The 23,752-nt window shown below is 42.9% G+C and overlaps 1 protein-coding gene across 2 annotated transcripts in view; it reads right to left on the bottom strand.

The window, feature by feature from the left end:
• Wwox (WW domain containing oxidoreductase) overlaps nt 1-23,752 on the bottom strand; it is a 1,097,314-nt gene that overhangs the window by 172,426 nt on the left and 901,136 nt on the right. The window contains exon 9 of one of the 2 annotated variants that reach the window (XM_045140880.1): nt 4,326-4,558. The exons of the other annotated variant lie outside the window; for it this stretch is intronic. Coding sequence (XP_044996815.1) covers nt 4,400-4,558 — 159 coding nt within the window. The 3' untranslated portion in view covers nt 4,326-4,399. Of the gene's footprint in view, nt 1-4,325; nt 4,559-23,752 lie in introns of those variants that run through there. 2 annotated transcript variants of the gene reach the window in all.

Below are 23,752 nucleotides of genomic sequence, written 5' to 3'. Positions count from 1 at the left end.
TCTGCTTCCTGACTATAAATGCAACGTAACCAAGTGCCCCAGGCTCCTGCCACCATGACTACCCTGCATGACTCTCAAACTAGAAGCTGAAATAAACCTTTCCCTCCTCAAGTTGCTTTTGTCAGTTATTTTGTCAGAGCAACAAGAAAAGTTAATACAGTATCCATTCCCTTTCTTTTGCTTATCATATTGAAAAATCCTGGGGCACTACCCTCCGTTATAACTCTTGGGCTATGAGCTTGGGTGGGGATGACTTTACTTGCTGGCTCGAAGAAGGAGTACACATCATAGTCCTTATCCATGAGAAGTTTTCTAGCCACTGGGTATAATTCATGGGACAGAGACAAATAAGTAGAATGGCACAGGCAGAGTTAACAGTGGTAGCTGTGTCCTTTTGCTGAAACTATTGGTAGTAATGTTCAGAGGTACTCTATTTGCATAGTTCTCCATGTATATCCTGGCTCACCTTTCCTAGAATAACCCAGCATGGAAAAAAATTAAGATCAAGAACCAGGGAAAGGGGCTGGAGAGATAGTTTAGCAGTTAAGGTGTTTATCTGCAAAGTGAAAGGACCCAGGCTCAATTCCCCAGGACCCATGTAAGCCAGACACACAAGGGGTCGCATGTGTCTGGAGTTCATTTGCACTGGCTAGAGTCCTGGTGTGTCCATTCTCTCTCTCTCTCTCTCTCTCTCTCTCTCTCTCTCTCTCTCTCTCTCTCTCCATCTCTCTCTCCCTCTTTCTCTGTCAAATGAATAAATAAAAATAAACTATTAAAAAAAAAAAGGAACAGGGAAAGAAAGTTTTGTTTTATCATTTCAGTATCTGGGTCCAGCTATGCCTGAAGTCGGGCATAGCTTCAGGACTTGTTAGTTCCTGATCCAATATATTTCCTTTATTACTCTTAAATATATTTTGAGTTGGGTTCAGTATAGCTCAAAAGACTCTTCCCCCTTGGTCTTGATTTTGACAAGCTCCCTAGAAGCAAGCTTTATATATACCAAACACCATTAAGAATTTCTAATTATTGCTTCCATGCCAGTACATCTATCTATCTGACAGTTTTAATTCATGAAGTTCATTGTGAAGTTTCCTGGCACCTTCACAGGAAACAAGTTACACATAGATTTTTTTAAATTTCATTTTCTTTTAAATTTAAGTTACTATTCATCTCTCTCATATTCAGACACCCAGCTGCTGAAAGTCACACCTCTCACCTGCCTACATGTCTGGGAAGTAGGTACCACAGAGGAAATGGGAGTGCTCAGGTACCATGGGAACTTATTTTGACAGTAGAAGCCATCCCGTGATGTCATTAGGCAGTAAGACAACAGAGAAGACTAAGTGTGACTCTTAGCCCATAGCAAGATGGGTGATAGGGGAGGGGCTCTGTGAACATTTATTCAACATGACTCTTTGAGTCACCACTTATATTCCAGGGACACATGAACCAAAGCATTAAAACTATTTTAATTTGCCTTATGACTCTGGTTTCTTAGTTTTGTTTTTGTTTTTTTTTTTTTTGGATACTTTTACAGTTCAGTCATGTATGACACAAGCAGGCATTTGAGAAAACCAGACTAGAAGAAAAAGAAAACCTAGGTGTCCCTTCCCTCCCACAATGTCTTCCTGAAATGAAGCTTGTAGGTCCTGCTGCCCTCTGGAACTGTACGCCTATGATTAACTGCACATGAGCCCAACAGCTTGCATGTGTAGTTAATTTGTTCGAAATTTCCATGCTGCATTATAATCCTAATGATCACTAATAATAGACAAACCCACATTTTATTGAGTAAGTAATTTGAGACATTATGATTTTTATCATGTGGATAGGATTGGGCTGACCAATTTACACTGTGCAGAGGAAGATAAACTACCAGGGAATCAATCTCTCCAGCAGTGGACTCAGTCGCTTTGCAAAGTGATAAGCATTGATTAGGACATGAAGAGCATGAGACCCTGATGCACTATGAAGTCAGTGGGCGGCCATGTTCCAAGCCAGGTGGTCAGGCAGACAGTGTGAGTCTGCCCATTACATGACATAGAAGGTAGCATGAGGAGGGACTTGGCTTTGGGGGTACACAGGACAACATGGGCTTTACAATCGCAGACCACAACCTTCAGTTCCAGCCCTGCCCCTCAATCACTGTCTCTGTCTGATCCTCCACCTGTGAATACACCCAGTGATAGGCAGGGGAAGTAGGGACACAGCGTAACCAAGAGGAAGGGTGAATCAGTTCTTTTCAAAAAGTTCTGGAGCACCACTAAAGAAAATTTCTGGTAAATAGCTCATGTTCTTGTAAATAATCCCTCATCCAGAATCTAATAAGCGAGTCACTTGGTCATTAAAAACAAAATGATATGAAAGTAGATGGGGGGCTAGTTGGGTAGAGGAAAGGAGTCAGTAGTAGTGGGAGTAAAACAAGTGAGAGTAATGGGGCGTGAGTATGTTAAAATACATTATATACGTGTATGGAGATATCACAATGAAAAACATTATGATGTATAATTAACATATGCTAATTAAAATACTTTTTGTTTAAAGTTCCAAAACATAACCAGGATGGAAGAGGCACACATTTTCACATCTACTCTGATCAAAGAACTAGGGAGGATTTTCCATTTATTTCTATAAAAGAAACCACAAGATCCTTGGGGAGAGGAAACAGTGACAGGACTTTTCCAGGTTCCTGAACATGAGGAAGGGGTGGGGAAGCAGAGCTTGGACACACATTAGCTAGTTAGCATTTCTACAAAATCTGCCTGAATTTGGTCAGAAACCACTGCAAGAGTATTTCTCAAAAACGAAAAGCAGGAGGGGCTGGAGGGATGGCTTAGCAGTTAAGGTATTTGCCTACAAAGCCAAAGGACCCAAGTTTGATTCCCCAGAACCCAAGTCAGCCATATGCACAAGGGGGCACATGCATCTGGAATTCATTTGCAGTGGCTGAGGGCTGTGATGTGCCCATCCTCTCTCTGTCTCTCTTTCACTGTCAAATAAATAAATAAAAATAAAATATGAAAAACCGCAAAAAATTTAATCACTCTGTGCAATCCCAAGAGTTCCAGGCCAGCTTGAGTTGAACATAGTTTGAGATAGCCTTGGCTATGTGAGGCCCTGTCTCAAAAAACAAAAGTAATTTTTTTTTCTGTTTGAGGAGTGACCAATATTTTAGCAAGAAAGATCAGAATTTTAAAAAGTCACAATTATGGGCTGGAGAGATGGCTAAGTGGTTAAAGTGCTTGCCTTCAAAGCCTAAAATCCCAGGTTCAATTCCCCAGTGCCCATGTAAAAGCCAGATGCACAGTGGCACATGCATCTGGACTTCATATGCAGTGGCTGGAGGCCCTGGTGTGCCCATTCTCTCTCTGTCTCTCTCTCTCTCTCTGTTTACAAGTAAATAAATAAAATTTTTTAAAAGTCAATAATTATGTCCTCCTAGGACTAATAACCTCTTAGTTACCTTCCTTCTTTCTTCCAGTTAGGTTTTTGTGTGTGTGTGTGTGTGTGTGTGTGTGTGTGTGTGTGTGTGTGTGTGCATGTCTAGGCCATGTTAGCCTTTGCATTAGTCATGAATTTTACAATGAGAATCACACAGGTTTTTTTTTTTTCCTTTCGTTTTCCACCTAATATTATATCAGCAATACTTTTTATCCTTTTGCATTACAATGAATATGTACATTTCAAGATGCCCTGTGAGGGATTTTTATCATCATCAAGATAAACTTTATTAAGGAAAAAGAAACCAAAGTTTGTGTGTGTGTTTTGAGGTTGGGTCCCATGTAGCTTACAGTGGCCTCCAACTTGATATACAGCTGAGAATGGCCTTGAACGTCTGACCTCTTGCCTCTACTTCCTAAGTGCTGGTATTACAGGGGTAATCCACTACATGCGGTCTTATTTGGTGCTAAGGACCGAACCCAGAGAGTCATATTAGGTAAGCATTCTCTTAACTGAGCTGCATCCACGGGCCTCCAGTTTGGTTTTAATTGACAAAGATCTTGCTATGTAGCCCATGCTGGCCTTGGAATCATGATCCTCTTGTCTCTGCCTCCAGAGAACTGAAATTTCAAGTATGCACTAGCATACTGGCCTAGGAAAAGTAAACATTTACAAAGGGCACACAGGGGAGTAGGTGACAAAAATAAAAATCAAGAAAAATAAAATCACAATGCCATTGCCATCGAGTGCAAGTGGCCTGCATCCTGGGTTCAGTGGGGGACAGGTTCCTCGGAGCTGGAAGCTGCTGCCTCTCCGGGGCTCATCTGAACGCACTGTCAAGGAGGGAAGCTGGGAGAGCAATAAAGAGGCTTCTTCACAAAGGAACCAGCAACCTCAGCAGCCTGCTTGCCATCGTGTGTTGATTAGCTTTTGCCCATCGTGAAGGGGAGGAACTGTACTAGAAAAGCGATTCCAGAATTTGAGGTTTCATACTTTTCTCGGGTGGAGGGCCTGTCCTCCTAGCTGCAGCTGGCATCTCTGTTGGCACAGCCTGCAGCCCAGAGGGTGTGTAGGAGTCAGATAGTCTTCCCACCTCAGGCAGGGAGAGCAACTGATCCTGGGGATAAAAAGAAAAAAAAAAAGAGTCTGAATGAACTTCAAGGGGATAAACCAACTAAACCTGACCATAAATGCAAGCAGACAAAATCCATCTTTGCAGAACCAAGTTTTCCTCTCCTCTCATGGGATGGTAGAACCTATGGAAGAAATTTGCACCAAAAGGTAAGGTTGCAGGGGGCAGCAATGACTCTGTAACTCTGTCCTGCTTCAGCTCTTGGGGGTAGCTGTCAATCTTTAGCACACCTAGCTTTCAGTTTTGTCTCTGCGGTTGATGTGACCTTTGGCAGGTAACAGCAGCAGTCTCTCAGTCTCCCCCACAATCATCCATTCCCCAGATCTATCAGACTTTCCACAAAGGACCCCCAATTTGAGCTGGGTATGATGATAATCACCTCTAATCTAGCATTCATGAGATTGAGATTGAAAGCCCACGCATAGCCTGGGCTACATAATCACCCAAACAAAGAAGCTCTGACACATCATGCCTTCAGGGACAACCCTTTCTTATCTCCAGTCAGCTAGCATTGGGAATGTTCACCCTTCCTCTCCATGCCTAGACTGTGAATGAAAATAAGTCTGGCCTCATCTGCTCCCAGGCGCTTGTCAGACAATGTAGAGAGTGGGGTGTTTACCTATAGCAGAGAACACAGCCAGAGGGTTGTTAAGCTACAGGGGAGCTGTGACATCCTGCACCCAGAACCCCTGGACCCCAATAATAATGCATTAAGGAACATCAAGCACACCACAGACCATCATCTCTTCGCACCTCAGCTTTCTTCTCTTGACCACACTCTGAGGCAAACGTTGCTGTTATTTTTCTGAGTCTGTAGATCAGAAGCCTTTTGTTCTTCTCCTAACCTTGAGACAAGACACAAGCTAAAACTCATTGATACAAAGCCCTAGGTCTGTCCCATGTCTGGAGAGGCCAACAAATTATACCTTACACAGGAGCCATGAAAGACAAGTCATGATGCTCACTTCCATTCATGGAGCTGACTGAGAACAGCTGACTTCAATACCACTTCTTTCCCATATGGAACTGTTGGGACCTTTATTGGGTTGTACCCTTAATTTCTGTGTCTAAAGTCATCTGACATCTTTAGGGCACAGTTCAAGTTTATCTTTTCTAATACAGGATAAACTCAGACCACAATGGCAGACCATGCACATTTATTCTTGCTAATCTTTCACCCACTATAGACATTGCTAATCAATCCCAGCATTCTTTCAAACAAGTGCAGAGACAGTCTCATAGTCCTTCCCAAAACAGCTCGAGAAGGCCACTACCATTTTAATGGAGTTGTTAGGCTTCTCACAGAGGGAAAGATCAAAGTTCACCATCATATCTTTATTCCCATAATACTAAGCACTCTGATAATTCAGGCAGAAAGTGAGCTAACTCTGGTACTTCCCGAGGAGCTGCTCAGAGAAAGTTTTACCAAGGAAGGCTTGTCAAAACCTGAGCGTACAATTAATAATGTAGAAACCCCAGACATTTATACGAAGATCAATTGGCAATAATTTTATGGGGCAAGACTGGGGCTTAAATTGCAAAGTTGAATGTGAAGGGCATTCTCTGATAAATGCAGGAGGAAGGGTGATTTGTGGATTTTTCAACAAGAAGTGTCACCTGATGGGTGTAGATTTGCGGGAGTGCAGTGGGGAGGCCAGGGGATGTGGTTTTGGGGGTCCACCTGCAGAAAGAAAACCACGAGCCAAGGAGATGTATAGGTGGCCTAGGGATATGGTGGAGGAGAAATGGAGAAGTGTAGAGAGGTGGGGAGAAGAAACTGTGGCACTTTCAGAGCTAGAGAGCTGGCTTCCGGAAGGCTGGGATGTGAGCAAGGAGGACGGAGACTGGGCTGCAGACATGGCTTATCAGTTAAGGTGCTCACCAGCAACGGCTAATGACTGGAGTTCAATTCCCCAGTAAAGCTAGATCCATGAAGTGGCACATGCATCTGGAGTTCTTTGCAGTGGCTAGAGGCCCTGCTGTGCTCATTCTCTCCCTCTCCCTCTCCCTCTCCTTCTCCCTCTCCCTCCCCCCTCTCTCTTTCTTTCTCTCTCTCTCTCTCTCTCTCTCTCTCTCTCTCTCTCTCTCTCTCTTTCTCTCTCTCTGCTTAAAAATAAACAGATAAAAATATTTAAAAAGGAGGAGAGATACAGACTCAATGCCAAAGTAAATCAAAGGATCCTGGCCTTCAAATCCCCTGGAACAGAGTGGAGACACCTTTCAGAAGCTGTGACCTCCTGCACCCAAGCACCCCTTGATTCCCAATATAAAGATAGTAAAACAGGGAGGGAATTACCATGGGATATATTTTATAATCATGGAAAATGTTAATAAAAATTAAAAAAAAAAGATAGTTAAACAACCTCCAGGGCTGGACAGATGGCTCAGTGGTCAAAAGAGCTTGCTTCACAAGCCTAAAGGTGAAAGCTTGGATTTCAGCATCTTCACACAAAGAAGGATACAGTGTGGCACACATGTCTGTAATAACAGCTCCTCTACAGCAATGGAAGGTAGATTCCAGAGAACCCCAAAGCTTGCAGGTTAGCTAGTCTGAACACCCAGGTGGCAAACACTAAGAGAGACTGTCTCAAGCAAGTTGGAAGGAAAGGACCAATACCATGAATTTATTCTCTGACCTACATACTCATGCATACACACACACACACACACACACACACACACACACACACACACACACACACCAGAATATCAATTACCTACCCTTCACTTATGGGCAAGTCATGGACCATTAGTCTGGTCCACAGAACCAACTTCCAACTTGCTTCTCCTAGATACCTTATAATTACATCAACCCCTTTTTCTTACTTTGACATTCTAGGACTCTCCTGAATTTTCCCACTAGTAGATACCAAGAATGAAGGAGAAAGGGTTTGCATTTCTAGGAGTATTATCAGGATTGTTCTAGAAAAGTACTTTGGCTTTGTTTCAGAAGGTTTCTTGTGGTCTGTAGCTGGTGTGGCCTAGGCAAATTCATATCACAGATGTAAAATGGAAATAGGGCAGGAAAGATGGTTTAGCAGTTAAGGTGCTTGCCTGCAAAGCCAAAGGATCCAGGTTCAATTCCCCAGGACCCATGTACACGAGATGTACTAGGTGATGCATGCATCTGGAGTTTGTTTTCAGTGGCTGAAGGCCCTGGTGTGCCCATTATCTCTCTCTCCCAAACAAATAAAATAAAATAAAAAGATTTCTTAAAAACTAAAGTAAATAGAAACAGAAATAATGGTATTGTTATGATGAGATAACATTCATTTTCCCTGAAAAAAAAAATCTTGGGGCTGGGAGATGACTCAGAAGGTAAGAGTGCCTACTGTGCAAGTGTGCAGGCCCGAGAAGAGCTGAGTTCAATCTCCGGCCCCATTTAAAATGCTAGGTCTGGCCATGCACGCCAATAATCCCAGTCCTTGCAGCGTAGAGACAGGAAAAGCACCGGGACTCCTTTATCAGCCAGTCTGACTGCAAAAGACAGTCTGCGTTCAGAGAAAGCCTCCATTGAAAGGAAACAATGTAGGAACATGATAGAAGAGGACACCCCACATTCCTCTCTGGCCTTTGCATGTGTATGCATGGGCCATGCACATATCTGTACATACATGTGCATATGTGATACATACACACTCCATACCATACCACACATAGTACACATACATGTACAAAAAATTCTCTGGGCTGCAGACATGGCTCAGAGGTTAAGGCACTTGCTGGCAAAGCCTGACAGCTGGGATTCAGTTCCCCATTAGCCACACAAAGATAGGTGCACAAAGTGGCGAATATGTCTGGAGTTTATTTGCAGTGCAAGAGGCCCTGGTGCATCCATTCTCTCCCCCCGCCTTGCCAATAAATAACTAAAACCAAAAAATATACATCTGTCTTTGTTTTATTTTCCTGGGTATTAAGTAAAATATTTCATGCAGAAAATGCCCACAAGTTAAAATAATCTGTAATAAAATTATTCACTGATGAATTATAGAAAAATAAATCACTTCCCTTCTGATTATATATTTGTCTTTATTATCTTTTGATACTCTATCCAAAGATCATTCACAAAATGTATTTAGTGCTACAATTCCATTATCTTTTATTTTTAAAATAATATTTTTAAAAACAGTGACAGGCCTAACAAACTGCTCATGAAAATGGAAGGTATGTTTAGTGATCCAATAAATAATTTGTAACACATGCCTTGAGCACTGCATGTTTGCTGTGTGGGGGTGGGTGAGTGTGTACGTGTCCATGTGTGTTGAGGTGTGTATGGTGTGTATGTGTGGTATAGGCATGTATATATGCCCTTGTAGGGCCCTATACACTGGCCCATGGAAGGGCATTCATCTGTGGTGGCAGGGACAGAAAGTCTGGCATCCTACTCCATCACTCTTCTGCTCATTCTTGTTTCAGCTGGAGTCTCTTACTGATCCCAGAAGTTAACATTTTGTCCTAAGCTCCTGCTATTCCCAGTTCTCTGCTACCCTATAGGACTGGGTTTACAGGCCCTTGTGGCCATACCCAGCAGTTTATGTTGGTTCTGGAAATTCAAATTCAGGTGGTCTTAGACCTCTTTATGACTCTCATGCTTATATAAGAAGTACAACTTAAGTCATCTCTCCAGCTTTGATCATAGAAGTAGTTTTTTTTTTCTTTTAATAATTAAATTTCTTTTTTAAAAAAGTAGTGACACAGAAACATCTGAGATTTCTGATTCCCTGGGATAACTCAGGAAATGATCACCAATCCATGGTATGATAGATATCTAGTAATGAAGGCAGGATGCTAGGAATGCCAGTCTTGGGCTTATTGAGTGAAATTAGTGAGCAGAATGTCTTAATAGAGTCCAAAGAGCACGAAACTGTTTAACAAAAATGAGGGTGGCCTGCCCAGCTGGGAGTGCCCACCTTGGGGAAAATGCTGTCTGCATCCTGAGAGTTTGCACACAATTACATTATTTATGTAATCCTATCGCAACATACAGAATGCCCAAATGGATGTCAGGAAAATTATTGTCATTACTAATGATAGTGCTTTTCATTTATCGAGAGTGCCTCTCTCTGAGACAGTGAAATATTTTTACATTGGGCATGAGGCTTTTTAGGAGAATTAATGCTTAAAACATGCCTTCCATACAGTGTGTGGGGGATGTTATAGATGGGGGAGAAACAAGACTAATATAAAAATGTCAGGAGTGCATCATAAAAGGCATTCTGCTCACATCCCTGCCTATCCTCACCAGATAGGGTGAACCACATAGCCTCAGCCATAACTGTGAGTGAATCTAGGGTTTCTACCACATTTGTCTTCTCCAGGACTAGACTGGAGTCCCCTGTGTGGCCCCTTGGTCAAGTCGGGGCTCCTCAGCAGCAAGCTAGCCTCTCAGCCACTTGGTGAAACAAACAAACCAAATTGAAAGGCTTTAGTAGAGCATGATGGTAAAAACATGTAAGTGACTGACTTTGAAGCCCCAAGTAAAAGAAGCTACCCAAAGATTGTACCTTCATGAAGTCTTAGAGCAGCCACACAATGATTGAGGAACTTGAGTGGGGATGATCCAGGGCTGGGAGGCAAGGAATGAGGAACCAGTGTTTAGCAGGCACTAAGCTTCCATTCTGGCTGGGCAGAACATATCATGATAGTGATACAACAAAGTAAAAGTCTTTAATGCCATGGTACTACACTTAGGCATATTTCAACATTAATATGGACAATGGTGGAAGGCCAAAATATGGGAAAGCTGTGTCACTGTGGTGGTTTGTTTTAGGTGTCCCCCATAAACTTCGGTGTTCTGAATGCTAGGTTCCCAGCTAATGGAGATTTGGGAATTAACACCACCTAGAGGCAGTGTATTGTTGGGGTATTATTATATATTATATATTATTACACGTAATATAATACATAGTATAAATATGCATTATATATAATATTATTATGGGTATTATTACAGTCAGTGTCTCCTTGCCAGTGTTTGGCACACTCCCCTGTTGCTATTTTCCACCTTATGTTGCCCAAGTGGTGATGTCCACCCTCTGCTCATGCTATTGTTTACCCCTGCCATCATGGAGCTTCCCTTCAAGTCTGTGAACCTACATTAACTCTTTTTTCCAAGAGCTGCTCTTGGTCGGCTGATTTTTGCAAGCAATGAACCTGACTGCAACAGTGAAGTTGGTACTGAGGACTGGGATTGCTGCTGGACACCTGACTGTGTGGCTTGGCCTTTTGGAGCTGATTTTCAAGAGAATGTGGAAAGATTTGAAACCTTGGCCTAGGAGACACCTTGCAGTACTGTAAGTACAGCTTGATGGACTATTCTGGTCAGAGTTGAACGACCTGAATGCACTAACAACTATGAACTATGAGGTTTAGCTTGTGAGAAAAAAAAAAAAAAAAAAAAAAACAACTTTGCCTGGGCTGAGCTAGAAGCAGTTTGTGTGAGAGGCTTGCTTTTATGCCCATGTTCTGAGAATTTATGCAAGGTTGCATTGCATAGAAATGAACTGGTGTGAGCATAGGGATATGGCAGAGGGAAAAAAAAAATGAGATCGTTGGGCCAAAACTGATGCCTGTTTGGCTGCAATTGAGAGATTACAACCACTGACATTGGGCCAGCTGACTTGCATTGGGACAACAGAAAAAATGTAGACTCTTTTGAAGGGACTGAATGCTTAAGGAGTGTCCTATTCTTCAAAGCCTGCTGTAATCTCCCCTGGATTAACAAACTGGCACCCTACCTGGTATTATGGAGTATAGAAATGTAGGAAAGAGAGAGTCATTGAATTTGCAACATGGGATTGTGTTTTGGAAACAGCCATGGGCAGTGTGAAGCAGGTTTGCTGGATGCCTGCATGGAAACTGGATGGAGCCATGAGATGGACTGTGGGTTGCAGTAGAGACCCACTGGAGATGCCAGGACCATGAGATGGCTGCTAAGGAGAACTGGTGGCCCCAGATGAAGTTTTCCAGGACTGTGAGTAGCCTAGATAGAGGGATGGAATTGGAACTCCAGAGACTTGTTTCTGGTTAGAATTATCAGACTTAGAGATTTGTTACTGGCTAGAGTTGTTAGACTTGGACATACAGAGTTTGATGTTTGCCCTGGTTGTTTTAAATCTTGTTTTGGTTAAATATTTCTTTGCTCTGCCCAGTGACATCTTTCGTAGGGAGAATGTTTATTCTATGCCATTATGGGGTTTGGTGTTGATTTTTTTTTTTTTTTTTTGTATTATGACTCAAAGACCTTGGATTACAGGGATGTTTAAACATCATTAGAACTGATAAAAACTATGAGGACTTTTAAAGTTGGGTGAATGCATTGCATTTTACATCATGGATAGTTATCAGTTTATGGGGGCCAGGAGTGGAATGTGGTAGTTTGTTTCAAGTGTCCCCCATAAACTTAGGTTTTCTAAGTGCTAGGTTCCCATCTGATAGAGATTTGGGAATGAACCCCTCCTGGAGGCAGTGTATTCTTGGGGGTAGGCTTATGGGTATTATAGCTAGTGTCCCCTTGCCAGGGTTTGGCACACTTTTTGTTCTTGTTGCCCACCTGATGTTGGCCAGGGGGTGATGTCCACCCTTTTCTCATGCCATCATTTCCCCTGCTATAATGGAGCTTCCCAGTAAGTCTGTAAGCCAAACTAAACCATTTTTCCCCAAAAGCTGCTCTTGGTCAGGTGATTTCTGCCAGCAATACAAACCTAACTGCAATATCCACCTACTAAATTTTATGAAGAATTCAAGACCACCATAAAAATACTTCTACTTTAAAGTAAAAATTAGAAGAAAATACAACTATAATTTTATCATTTTAAAATGTCCAATGGTCAACTTTATATTATACATATTATAGTCTAAGTTTTAAAAGAAAAAAAAGAAAGGAAAGATGGAAGAGAGATTAGGAAATAAAGGAAAATCACAAGAAAGGAAGAGCCAAGTGTGGTGGCACATGCCTTCAATCTCAACACTCAGGAGACAGATGTAGGAGGATTGCTGTGAGTTCAAGGTCATGCTGAGAATACAGAGTGAATTCCAGGTCACCATGGACTAGAGTGAAGCCCTACCTCAATAAAACAAAAAAAACAAAAAAAACAAAAAAAAAAAAAAAAGGGAAAAGGAACAGAGGAGGGAAGAAGGTAAAGAAGGGAATAGAGAAGTCAAATGAAAAGCCAAAAATTGACATCAGGTATACTCCTCATTGTGGTTTGAATCAGATATTTCCCATAAACTCATGTGTTTTCAATACTTGGTGCCCAGCTAGTGACAATTTGAGAAGTGGAGCCTTGCTGGAAGAGGTGTGCTGCTGGGGAAGGGCTTTGGGATGTTCTTGCCTAGCTTTCTCCTTGCCAGAGCTCAGCTAACTCTTGTTGCTTTCTGCCAGCTGCTATGGCAAGAAGTGATACCCGGCCTCTGCTCTACCATCCTTTCCCTACAATGTTGAAACTTCTCCCTCAAGACTTGTAAGCAGAAATAAACCCTTTCCTCCCATCAGCGCTTTTGGTAGAGAATTTTGTCCCAGCAACATGAAGATAGGCACAACACTCTTCAACCACTCTCTATTTTTGAGACAGAATCTCGCCCTAAACCTGAAACTCACTGATTCAGCTAGACTAGCTAGCCAGCAAGTCCCAGGTTTGCAGTTTCCACCTCCTTAATTCTGGGATTACAACTGTGCCCCATCATACCTAGCTTTTATGTGGGTGTGGGGAATCATACTCCACTCCTCATGCTTGCATAGTAAGTAGTTTACTGGCTGAACTATTTCCCAAAACTTTGATTCTACATTTAAATCTAGTTGGCAGGATGTTCATCAGATAATGACTACATAGAATAAGCATGGCTTAGCCCAATTTTCAAGATCCTAAGGAAGGATACTTTTAAGCCATCCACAGGTTGTAGCAGGGTAATGTTTTTAGGCTTTGGGAAAGCCAAGCCCAAAAGGCAACTGGGTGGAGACGTCTCTGTGGTAGCACAACTCGCTGCCCACAGCACACTGCCCAGGATCCCACTCCTAACCAGACTCAGCTCCTTGGTGACAGACATTGTGGAAACCTTACAGCATCCCAGATAGTGGGATTTCCCACAAACACTGATGAGAAGCTTGGTGAACACTTTGATGAAAAGGGGGACATGGAAGTCTTGATGAGCGTTGCAGGCAATTTGGAAAAATGCAGGGGTGGGTGACATCTGTCATATATCTGTTTGTATCTCCTGTAATATACATATCTCCTGTAAGCACTGGAGATGAGCAATCCTAATGAAGAAGTTCTAATTATTTTTTTAAAAAAGTAAAAAGAACCGAATCATAAAAGTTTTCCTAAGTAATGCAAAATCATTACAATATCCTGGCAGACATGCATTTTTAAACAATGTCTATAATAACGGAAAATTAGACTTCATTACTTATTTATAAGGTTCTGGTTAATACTAAGCTCCATTTGTAACAGTTTACTTTTAAAAATAGCATCTTTGGGGCAGATGCTGGTTTTTGGTCATCCAATGTCAGAAATGATTTTGTAGTTATCCTGACTCATGGCCGTAGAAGTCTACTCACAATCAGGATCACCCAGATGTTACAAAGCAGATTTATCCCTTCTATACCATGACAATGAATGACGTGTGAATACATAGTTCCGTTTGGTTTTCTATTTGATTTAAAACACTGTTGAAATATGAAGATGGCAAACAATGTCTGAGGAATCTACAATCTTTCTACTAAAGGGCAAGTCATAAGACCAATAAATCTACAGTAGAATTAATAATAGATTCCTGAAAACTCTAAAATGAAATATTAAACATGCAAAATCTTGTTGAAATTAAGAACACCGTGCTGAAGTTTAAAGCACATGGCATTTTCTCATTAAAGTAGAAATGCCAATTTTTATGAGAATATACTCCACCCTACCTACCTTGGGGGGGGGGGGATGGGAAGGTCAACAGGAAACAGTTTTCATAGACTTGGTCTTATCCCCTTTAAAGGAATAGCCTGTTCCATGGTCAAGCCATTCACTTCCCATCAAACACCTTGTTCCAATGAGTTATAACAAGATAAACTGACAGCTCATGAGAATCCTCTGAGTTCACAGCCATCTTGACCACTATGCTTTGGGACCTGGGTTGACTGTGTCTAGGGAGGAAATAAAGAAGCCCAGAGGATGGAAATCCTTGTCTCTGTGGCTAAGGGGAGTCTTTCTTCCAGGATTGATACTGAGGATGTAAGATACATGCCATTTTCTTATCTAAGTGCAAAGATGTGGAACCCAGTTAACTCAGCTGTGATGAGTGGGACAAGGGTCCCTTGTGCACCTGTCTCTGAAGTCCCATGGACTCCCTTCTTTATCAATCAATTCTGCTTCTCTTGTTGCAAGACTGTGATGTCTCAGTGGTGGGTCTGTTTATCCAAATACACTATTTAAAATATATTTCCCAGCCAGTCATGGTGGCGCACATCTTTAATCTCAGCAGTTGGGAGACAGAAGTAGAAGGATTGCTGAGGATTGCTGTGAGTTCAAAGCCACCTGAGACTATAAAGTGAATTCCAGGTCAGCCTGGGCTAGAGCAAGACCCTACCAGATAATCAGCCATTTCATAGGATACCTCAATGGTAATTTTATTTTGAGACAGGGTTATGCTATATAGCCTCTGGTGGATGCAAATTCACAATCCTCCTGCCTCAGCCTTCCAAGTCCTAGAAATACATGTGTTACCATACCTGACTCAAATGCAATTTGTACTGCATTTACTTTTGGATAATGAAGTGAGCATGCTCCATACGCCTGAGTGGAAATAGAGAAGCACATGTACAAGCAACATTTTCAGTTGATTGATATGGAACTTTGCCTTGTACTTCAAGAACCAGTGGGGGCCAGCTCCCCAAAAGCCCATGATGCAGGTTAGTTTTAGGATTGGAAAACCATCTGTCAGCATTTATTCAAGCAAACCAAATGTAATTATCCAGATAATGTAAAGAAAATATATTCTAAACTTACTCTTGGGGGAAAAAGTTTAGAGTATGGATTTATTCAATTTGCTTTCCATGGGCATATGCACATGTGTAACGCGAAAAGAAATACATAATGAAGCACATTGTTCCTAAAAATGTTAAGTCAGTAAAAAAGAAAACTCAGAAAAAAAAAAATTGGTGAAATGAAGACAAAAAGAGGAAAGGAGAGAGACAGGGAAGTTGAAAAAAAAAAAAGATAGGTCTGCAACAGGTAACTTGAGCCATTCTCGTCAGCTCTTCAGTACAGTGGGCTAGTCACATACCATGGATGAGTATTCTACATTCAGCCTTGTGTATCTGTGAGTAAATGGCTGGACTGGATATGGCTATAATTCATTCATGTCTAAAAAGATGTCAACCAACAACACCCAGTGGCCCTTTCCACTTGATAGTCAGTGTGCGAAATACTGGGGACAAAAAGGAAAATAAAGCAAACCTTTATTCAAACCGTGAGATGCTATCTCGTCCAAACTCTAAGAGGTATGCTGTTTCTGCCCCATGTTTGGGGGTCTTTAGAAGACATGAGGCAACCACAAAAACCATTCTGAGAAATGCTGCTTCTCCCCATCGAAGCGTGAGTCATCACTCCCCTCAAGGAAAGCGATAAATATCTTCAAGGTGGTGTTCTTTGGGTGGTGCTCTTTGTGAAAGCTTGCCTTGCAACCAGCACCAAATCCACAGATTTGTAGATCTCCACGATTCAGGTCACAGGTCCTCAAGAAGGTGATAGTAGATTTGAAGACTTCTAGATAGGGGGACCTGGTGTCCCCAAGGATGATAGGCAGAGGACAGAGGACATTCAGAGGAAGGCTCTACTAGTGGCGGACAGTCTGCAGCGCGGGGCTGCGAGTCCCAGGCACAGAGAATGGCTTCGTTCTTGGACACTTACTTCAATGAGCAGCTTGATGCTATGGAGAATTGTCATCTGTACAGACAGCCCAGGATCTTCCAAACACCACGTCTTTCATCTCTGCCATGATCACCTTTCCTCATCACTCAGAGCTTGTCAAGTCTTTATTGAAAGCCAGTCACATGCTATCTCCTAGCAAGTATGGTTCTCTGAAGACTGCTTGGAGCAGGAAATGGACAGTCACCAGGACCACATGAATAGGAGCATGGAATGTCAAGTAGATTGCTGATAGGAAAGAAAGAAACAGGGTATGGGCGAGAACCTCCACTGTGCAGTGGTAACAAGATCCTTGCCTATTGTGTCTGGTTCGGCTGACCTGCTTTGACTCCCCTTGTGTTACATTGAGTGTGGTAACTTAGTTCCCAGGCTTTTGTTCTTGCTGCATAGGCTTCCCACCCCCACCCCCGCAATGCCTTCCCACCCCACTCCTCACCATGTTTCTTCCCCAGACTGAGCCTCATTCATCTTCAAAGGCTGATTTCAGGTGGCATCTCATTCAAAAAGACTGGAAAAGAGTGGGGTAACTTACACTTCCTCCAAAACGCAGAAACAGCAAATAAAATTGAATTGGGACAGGCACCCTGCCCTGCCTCTGAGGTGGCTTTGTGTTCCATGGGGCCATCCACTAAGTAAGGCTCTCCAGCTGAACTGAGATCCTTTTCCACAGAGAAGAGAGGACCAGAGCAACCAACTGGCTGTCAGGAGGACAAGAGTCACCAGTCATGGTAGCACACATCTGTAATTTCAGTACTCTGGAGGGTGAGGTGGGAAGATTGAGAGATCCAGGCTAACTTGGGATACACAGTGAGACCATGTCTCAAAAAAGTCAATTAATTTTTAAAAAACCCATCCATACATCTGCACATCCATATGTGTATAACTTCTCCATGGCCTTGCCATCTCAGAACCTTGCTGAGTACTTTCAAAATTTCCAGTTTGTGCATTCTTCATGATTAGGAGAGCATACAAGCAAAGCTTCACCCTCACATGCTTTCTTGTAAAAGATTGAGACATAATTCATATTTCATGTTTAAAATCCATTCTTTTGAAAGTATACAATTCGATTGTTCTTAGTATGTCTGCAAGGTCATACAAACATCAGCATTTAATTCTATTTTTAAGTGTGTACATGTTCATGTGTGTGAGTACTTGTGTGTGTCTAGGTTATGTACACATGTATGTACAAGTGTGTCTATATTCAGGCATGTGGAAATAAGGTGTCAGTCTCAGGAACTGTGTCTACCTCCTTTTAGACAGCATCCCTCATTGGTTTGGAGCTCACAAATTAAGCTAGACTAGCTAAGCAGTGAACCCTAGGGGTCCTGTTGCCTCTGCCTCCCCATTATTGGAATTCCAAGCATGCACTACCAAGCCCAGCTTTGTATGTGGGTTGTGGGGATCTGAACTCAGGTCCTTATGGAGTTAGCACTTCATCCACTGAGCCATCTCCCCAGCCAGTTACCCCGTTATGTTCCTTCAGTACTCCCTCTTCCCCCACGTGCCCCGCTGACAGCCACTGGTCTTCTTGTCTTAATGAACTTGCCTCCTCCGTACATTTCAAGTACAGGAGAATCACACAACACGTGATCACTTACATGCACTTTCTTCACTTAGCGTGATGCTCCTGAACTTCATCCACAGTAGCATGGCCAGGACCTCTTTTCTTTTGAGTACCTGCTGCTGCTCCTTCTTCTTCTTCTTCTTCTTCTTCTTCTTCTTCTTCTTCTTCTTCTTCTTCTTCTTCTTCTTCTTCTTCTTCTTCTTCTTCTTCTTCTTCTTCTTCTTTTTCCCATGCCAGTTGGGCCTGCCTGCTCACATCTTACGTGGGCGCCCTACCTCGCAGCAGGCAAGCACCGTGTGCGCTGCTGACGACCGTGGGACTAGCGTTCACCTCCTCAGCCTGGCCCCTCGGGCTGCTCGCTTCACGTCAAGGCTCCATTGAGTAAATGACTCCAGGAAATCATACACATCCCTCATCTCTCCTGTGGCGTCTACCAAGAGGATGCTAGGCGCTGATGGGGAGGGGGTGGTGGTCTATAAAGCACTCAGGATTCAACAGAGAAATGCAATGCATAAATGCAAAGAGAGAACAGTAATTCTTGTATTACACTGCTCGGGAGACTTCAGGAAGATGGACTGTGCTGCCATCAATTGCTTTCAAGCTTGCCATTAGGTCAAGCATGCACATATATCTAACGACAAAGCCCCCCGGGCCACATTCCCCCTCCCTAAAAGGAGTACAGAGCTGAAAAGGATTGTTGTTGCAATAGTTATTGTGGTGAGGGTAGGTTTTATTATTATCATTTTCAATATGCCAACAGAACTGAGTGCTAGCTATAGACCCAGTGTTATGCTAAATGCTCTATTGACACTCTTGTTTAATCCTCTTTTCCAAAAGTCCATCATCAGATGCACTTGTCAGATGCAGGGAAGGGAAATCACATGTAGAAAGAGCACTGAGCTAGCAATCTCACAGGAATACTCCAGCTCCAGAAGTTGGTCTGACAGTGGCCTCCCCAGCCTCCACGGACGCCTCTGAGAAAAGCCGCTGACATGTGTCGTCCTACTTTGAGGCTGAGGAGAGCTGCTATAGCCTCTGCTCGGCCGCCTCTCTCCTGGGCTCCAGTCCTCTACATAGGGGCTTATTATTTGGCATAAATTAGCCCCCCAATTACATGAATGCTACCGCCACAAACACTTGTAATTAAAACTGGGACTGATATCCTGGAAGTCTGTTCCCTTCCCCATTCCTCTTTGTCCTACAATGATATTATTGGAAAGAGAATGAACACTCATTGGGAACATATGCTTGTGGAATATAATGGGACTCAGCTCCTAGCAGGATGGGATGTAAGAGGGTATGGGCACCACATTTAAAGGAGACAGCTTTATTTACCCATTGCTGGGGCACATCCAGGAAATAACAGAGAAGCCCAAACGGGACCTTGACTCACCTGCCACAGATTGTTAGCTGGCCCTTTTGCCCCCATATCTGCCTCTTCAGGCTCAGCATCAGCTTTCCCTGGCAGCCATGTGCTCCAGACACTGTGACCAAGTTCATTTGCAGCTGGTCCTGTCCACAGCTCTGCCCCCAGCCCTGAGGTTCTACTTTGTGCTCCCTGGCTTAGGTCAGCCGTGCATGTCTCTGCTCTGCTGGGGGATGCCTGTCACCCAGCACTCTTGGTCCTTGACTATCCCTCTCCTCATCCCTCAAAGCAGGGCCTTTATGAGCTGGGGATATGTCTGAATGAGGAAAATGTCTGTCACTCTAGCATGAGGGCCTGAGTTTGAATCTGAGCACCCATGGTAGTGTGCACCTGCAATTCCAGTGGTAGGGAGGCAGAGACAAGCAATTCCTGGAGCTTATTTGATAGCATGTCTAGCTGAATTGGTAAGCCTCAGTGGGAGATCCTGTCTAAAACAAAAGGTTCAACAGGTACAGAGAGGGATTCCTAACATCGACCTCTAGCCTCCATATGTACACATGCACATGTGCCCACATAGATATGAGCACATGTACACTTAGGTATGCATACCACACACACATACACATGTAAATTATCACAAATCCAGGCAATCACAATAGCTGTCACTTGTCCAGCACTTACTGTGGGCATGCACAAGCCACTCGCCCTCAGAGCATGAGGGGTGCAGGTACTGGGGTTGGGTCATGTGGACTGGCATCAGAAAACCTCCAGCACCTTATAACGGGCATCTATTTCTTTTCTGTCATTTTATTATAAAATGAATAAACACAGTCTAGAGCAGAGGGCTAGGAGTGGATCTTAGAAAGAAGGTTCACTCGGACTGCCATGATGTGACATTTATTTTACTTTTATTTTTAAAATTTGACAGGGCTGGAGAGATTGCTCAGTAGTTAAGGCACTTGTCTGCAATGCCTGAGGACCCAAGTTCAGTTTCTCCACACCAACATATAAAGCCAGATGCACAAGGTGGCAATGTGTCTGGAGTTCTTTTGCTGTGGCTGGATGCTCTGGCATAGCCATTCTCTCTGCCTCTTTCTCTCTCATTCTCAAGTAAATAAATAAATAAAATATTTTAAAATTTTATATGTGTATATGGTATGCATGTGTATACATATTTGTATACCTATGTATATGGAGGTATGTGCATGCATATGAAGGCCAGAGATCAACATAGGTTATCTTACTAAATTATTTCTCCACCTTATTTTTAATTTTTATTTATTTATTTGAGGGAGAAAAAGGCAGATAGAGAGAGTGGGTATGGGTGTGCCTGGACATCCTGCCACTGCAAAGGAATTCTAAACATAGGTGCTACTTTGTGCACCTGGCTTTACATGGGCACTGGGGAATCAAACTTGGGCCAACAGGCTTTGCAAGCAATTACCTTTAATCACTGAGCCATCTTTCTAGCACTCCACCTTGTTTTTTGAGACCAAGTCTCTCACTGAACCTAAACTCACTGATTTGGCTAAATTAGCTAGCCAGTAAGCCCAGGAGCTCTGTCTGTCTCCACATCTGTAGTATGGAGAGTACAGGCACAGCTGCCTTGTGCAGCTTTTCCATGGGTACTAGGAGCTAAACTCATGTCCTCAGCTTGTGAGTCAAGCACTTTTACACACTGAGCCATCTCCCTAAACCCACATATTTATTTTTAAATAATTTTGAAATGAAGTTTGACACTTCCCTTTTCTAGGCCACAAACTGATACAGTGTTAGCAGCATCTGTGAGTTTGTCACAGTTGAAATCATGGATAGTTTCCAGTTATAGCAGTTATATCTCAGAATGTCATTTTTACCCACTATTTTGATAGTAATAAATTCAGGACTCCTCTCTCTCTCTCTCTCTCTCTCTCTCTCTCTCTCTCTCTCTCTCTCTGTGTGTGTGTGTGTGTGTGTGTGTGTGTGTGTGTGTGTATGCTATTTGTTTGTTTGGTGCTAAGAATCAAACCCAAAGTCTTAGACATGCTAGACAGATTGGTTGTTTTTCAATATTTAATTACTTATTTAAGAGACAGAAAGATACACACACACATATGTGGAGAGAGAGAAAGAATGGGCATGCCAAGGCCTCTAGCCACTGTAAATGAACCCCAGACACATGTGCTGCTTTGTGCATCTAGCTTACGTGGGTACTGAGGAATCAACCATGGGTCTCTAGGCTTCACAGGCAGCACTTTAATCGCTAAGCCACATATTTTATCAGCCCAACCACATATTTTATCACTGAGCTACATCCCCAGTCAAATGTGCTATTTAATAAGTTCAAAAGAGAAAAAAAAAGCATAAGATTTTGTACTAAATCACTTGTCCCATATGCTGATGATTACATTTTGACACAACCAGCATCCTTTGTGAGCCTGCATGCACTTTTTTATTATGTTAGAAACACTGTTTCTAAAGAGTGGATCTTTGGCACAACAATAGAGAAGACCTCTCACTACAGTGAGTTTCTTCGGAGCAAGAAGCATGTTCTGTCATCTTGTATCCCATATCCTTTTCCCTGGAGTTCAATTATTCCAAGAATGTCAAACAAGCCAGGCAAAACACCTGAACTGCTACCTAACTGTACACAGAACAGGCGGCTCTTCATTGCTTTGGTAGGCATGTGGCTGGCTCACTCCCTCATCCATCCATGCACCCATTCATCCATTTAACAGCTCCTTAATAAAGAGCCTTGCATTTCAGGGTACTGGACTAGCATTGTAGGTAGGCCTCTCACTGGAGCAAAGGCCCATCTACTGTCGGCCCTGAAAAAAAAGCCATCTGCAGCTTCTGCCCCACCCAACCTCAGTCTTCTACTCATACTGCAGAAGTTTGGGTGACCTATTTAGTCACCCACCATGTGATGTCAAGAATCCCTTTAGCTCCTTGTCAAGCTAAGCTCATTAACATAGTCCTACACTTGAAAAAAAAATCTATAAACAGCAGGTCTCTTGCTTTTCATATTTTGTGGCACAATTGAACACCACAAATCTCAAAGTGGCAGCTTATGTTCCGGGAGAGCCCATCGAGCGGGCACACAGAAGAGTACCTTAGATGTGTGGGAAGAAGCAGGACCCCTGGCATGAGCAACCACCCCTCATATCTCCACAGGCCCTGTGTGACTTGCTACATTTTCATTGATTTGTTTGCGGATTCATTATTCGATTGTTAGATCTATCTGCCTAGAATGCCCCTTGTCTAATCTCCCTCTTTGTACACAGCGAATTTTAACAATGATATACTTTAAAAAGGAGACGAGACTAACAACTAAACTTAATAGGCCATTTGCATGTGCTGTCTCTTACTGCCGTGCTTGTACTATTGGTGCATTTAGTCATTTTAACTACTGGGAGGTAGCTAATTCACAGATAGAGAAACTGAGGCACACAGAGGTTCAGTGATAGCTCATTGAGACACAGCCAGATGGTGGCAATCCTGGACTCACACCCACTAGTTGGACAAGATGCCACATTAATAACTACAAACTGCTTGAAAAGTCACCTCTCCAAAAAGTCTGCCTGACTGTCCCGATAGTGTGCTCTGCCCCCGGCACACAGCATTGGGCCTGGTGCTGTTTTTGACTTTTCCTGCAGGGTGACAGTGATCTCGGCCCATTTTGTCCTCCTCCATCATATGGCAGAGACAATAAAATCCCCAGACATGGATCTAGCAGGTGTTGGGCATGAGTACCCACAGTTTCAATGGAAATTCAGGGGAAAAAAAGTGAAGAAAGAGACATGGTGTTGCCCCCTGACTGATGAGGTATGTTGGTTTGGGTTAATGGAGAATGGAAATGGGGAGGCTAATGACCATTGTGCACTGGGTACTTTGTATGGACGCAACTACCCAGTGAATTAAATATTTTACCCCTGTGAGATAGAAAACCCTGTGGATGAGAGACATTGTCTCTGGCTTGAAATCCATAGCTAGGTGACGGCAGGATGGATTGTGAATCATATACAGAAATTAAATTCACATGTACGATCATTGCTTTTTTTCCCTTTCCACTCTTTCCTTCGTGTTCTTCATGGAGTTTCCAGAGAACTGAGCTTCCAAGTCCACCTTGCTTACCTAAGACCTACAAGAAGCTGTTTCACACATACGGAAAACACCAACTGCCCTTGGCATAGTTTAAATTTCTACCCTCCACAATGGCTAGAGTCTTGTATCTTTCCAGCTTTGGATTTGGAGCCTTCCATTCCCCTTATTCTGCACAAAAAACCTTGCATCTACTGGGGACCAAAATCCAAAGCACTGTATTTAGCAGATAACCATTTACTGAGGAGCAACAGAGG

The sequence above is a fragment of the Jaculus jaculus genome, chromosome 1 (genome assembly GCF_020740685.1).
Source record: "Jaculus jaculus isolate mJacJac1 chromosome 1, mJacJac1.mat.Y.cur, whole genome shotgun sequence".
NCBI classification, from domain to species: Eukaryota; Metazoa; Chordata; class Mammalia; order Rodentia; family Dipodidae; genus Jaculus; species Jaculus jaculus.
This window is presented reverse-complemented; position numbering and strand designations above follow the sequence as displayed.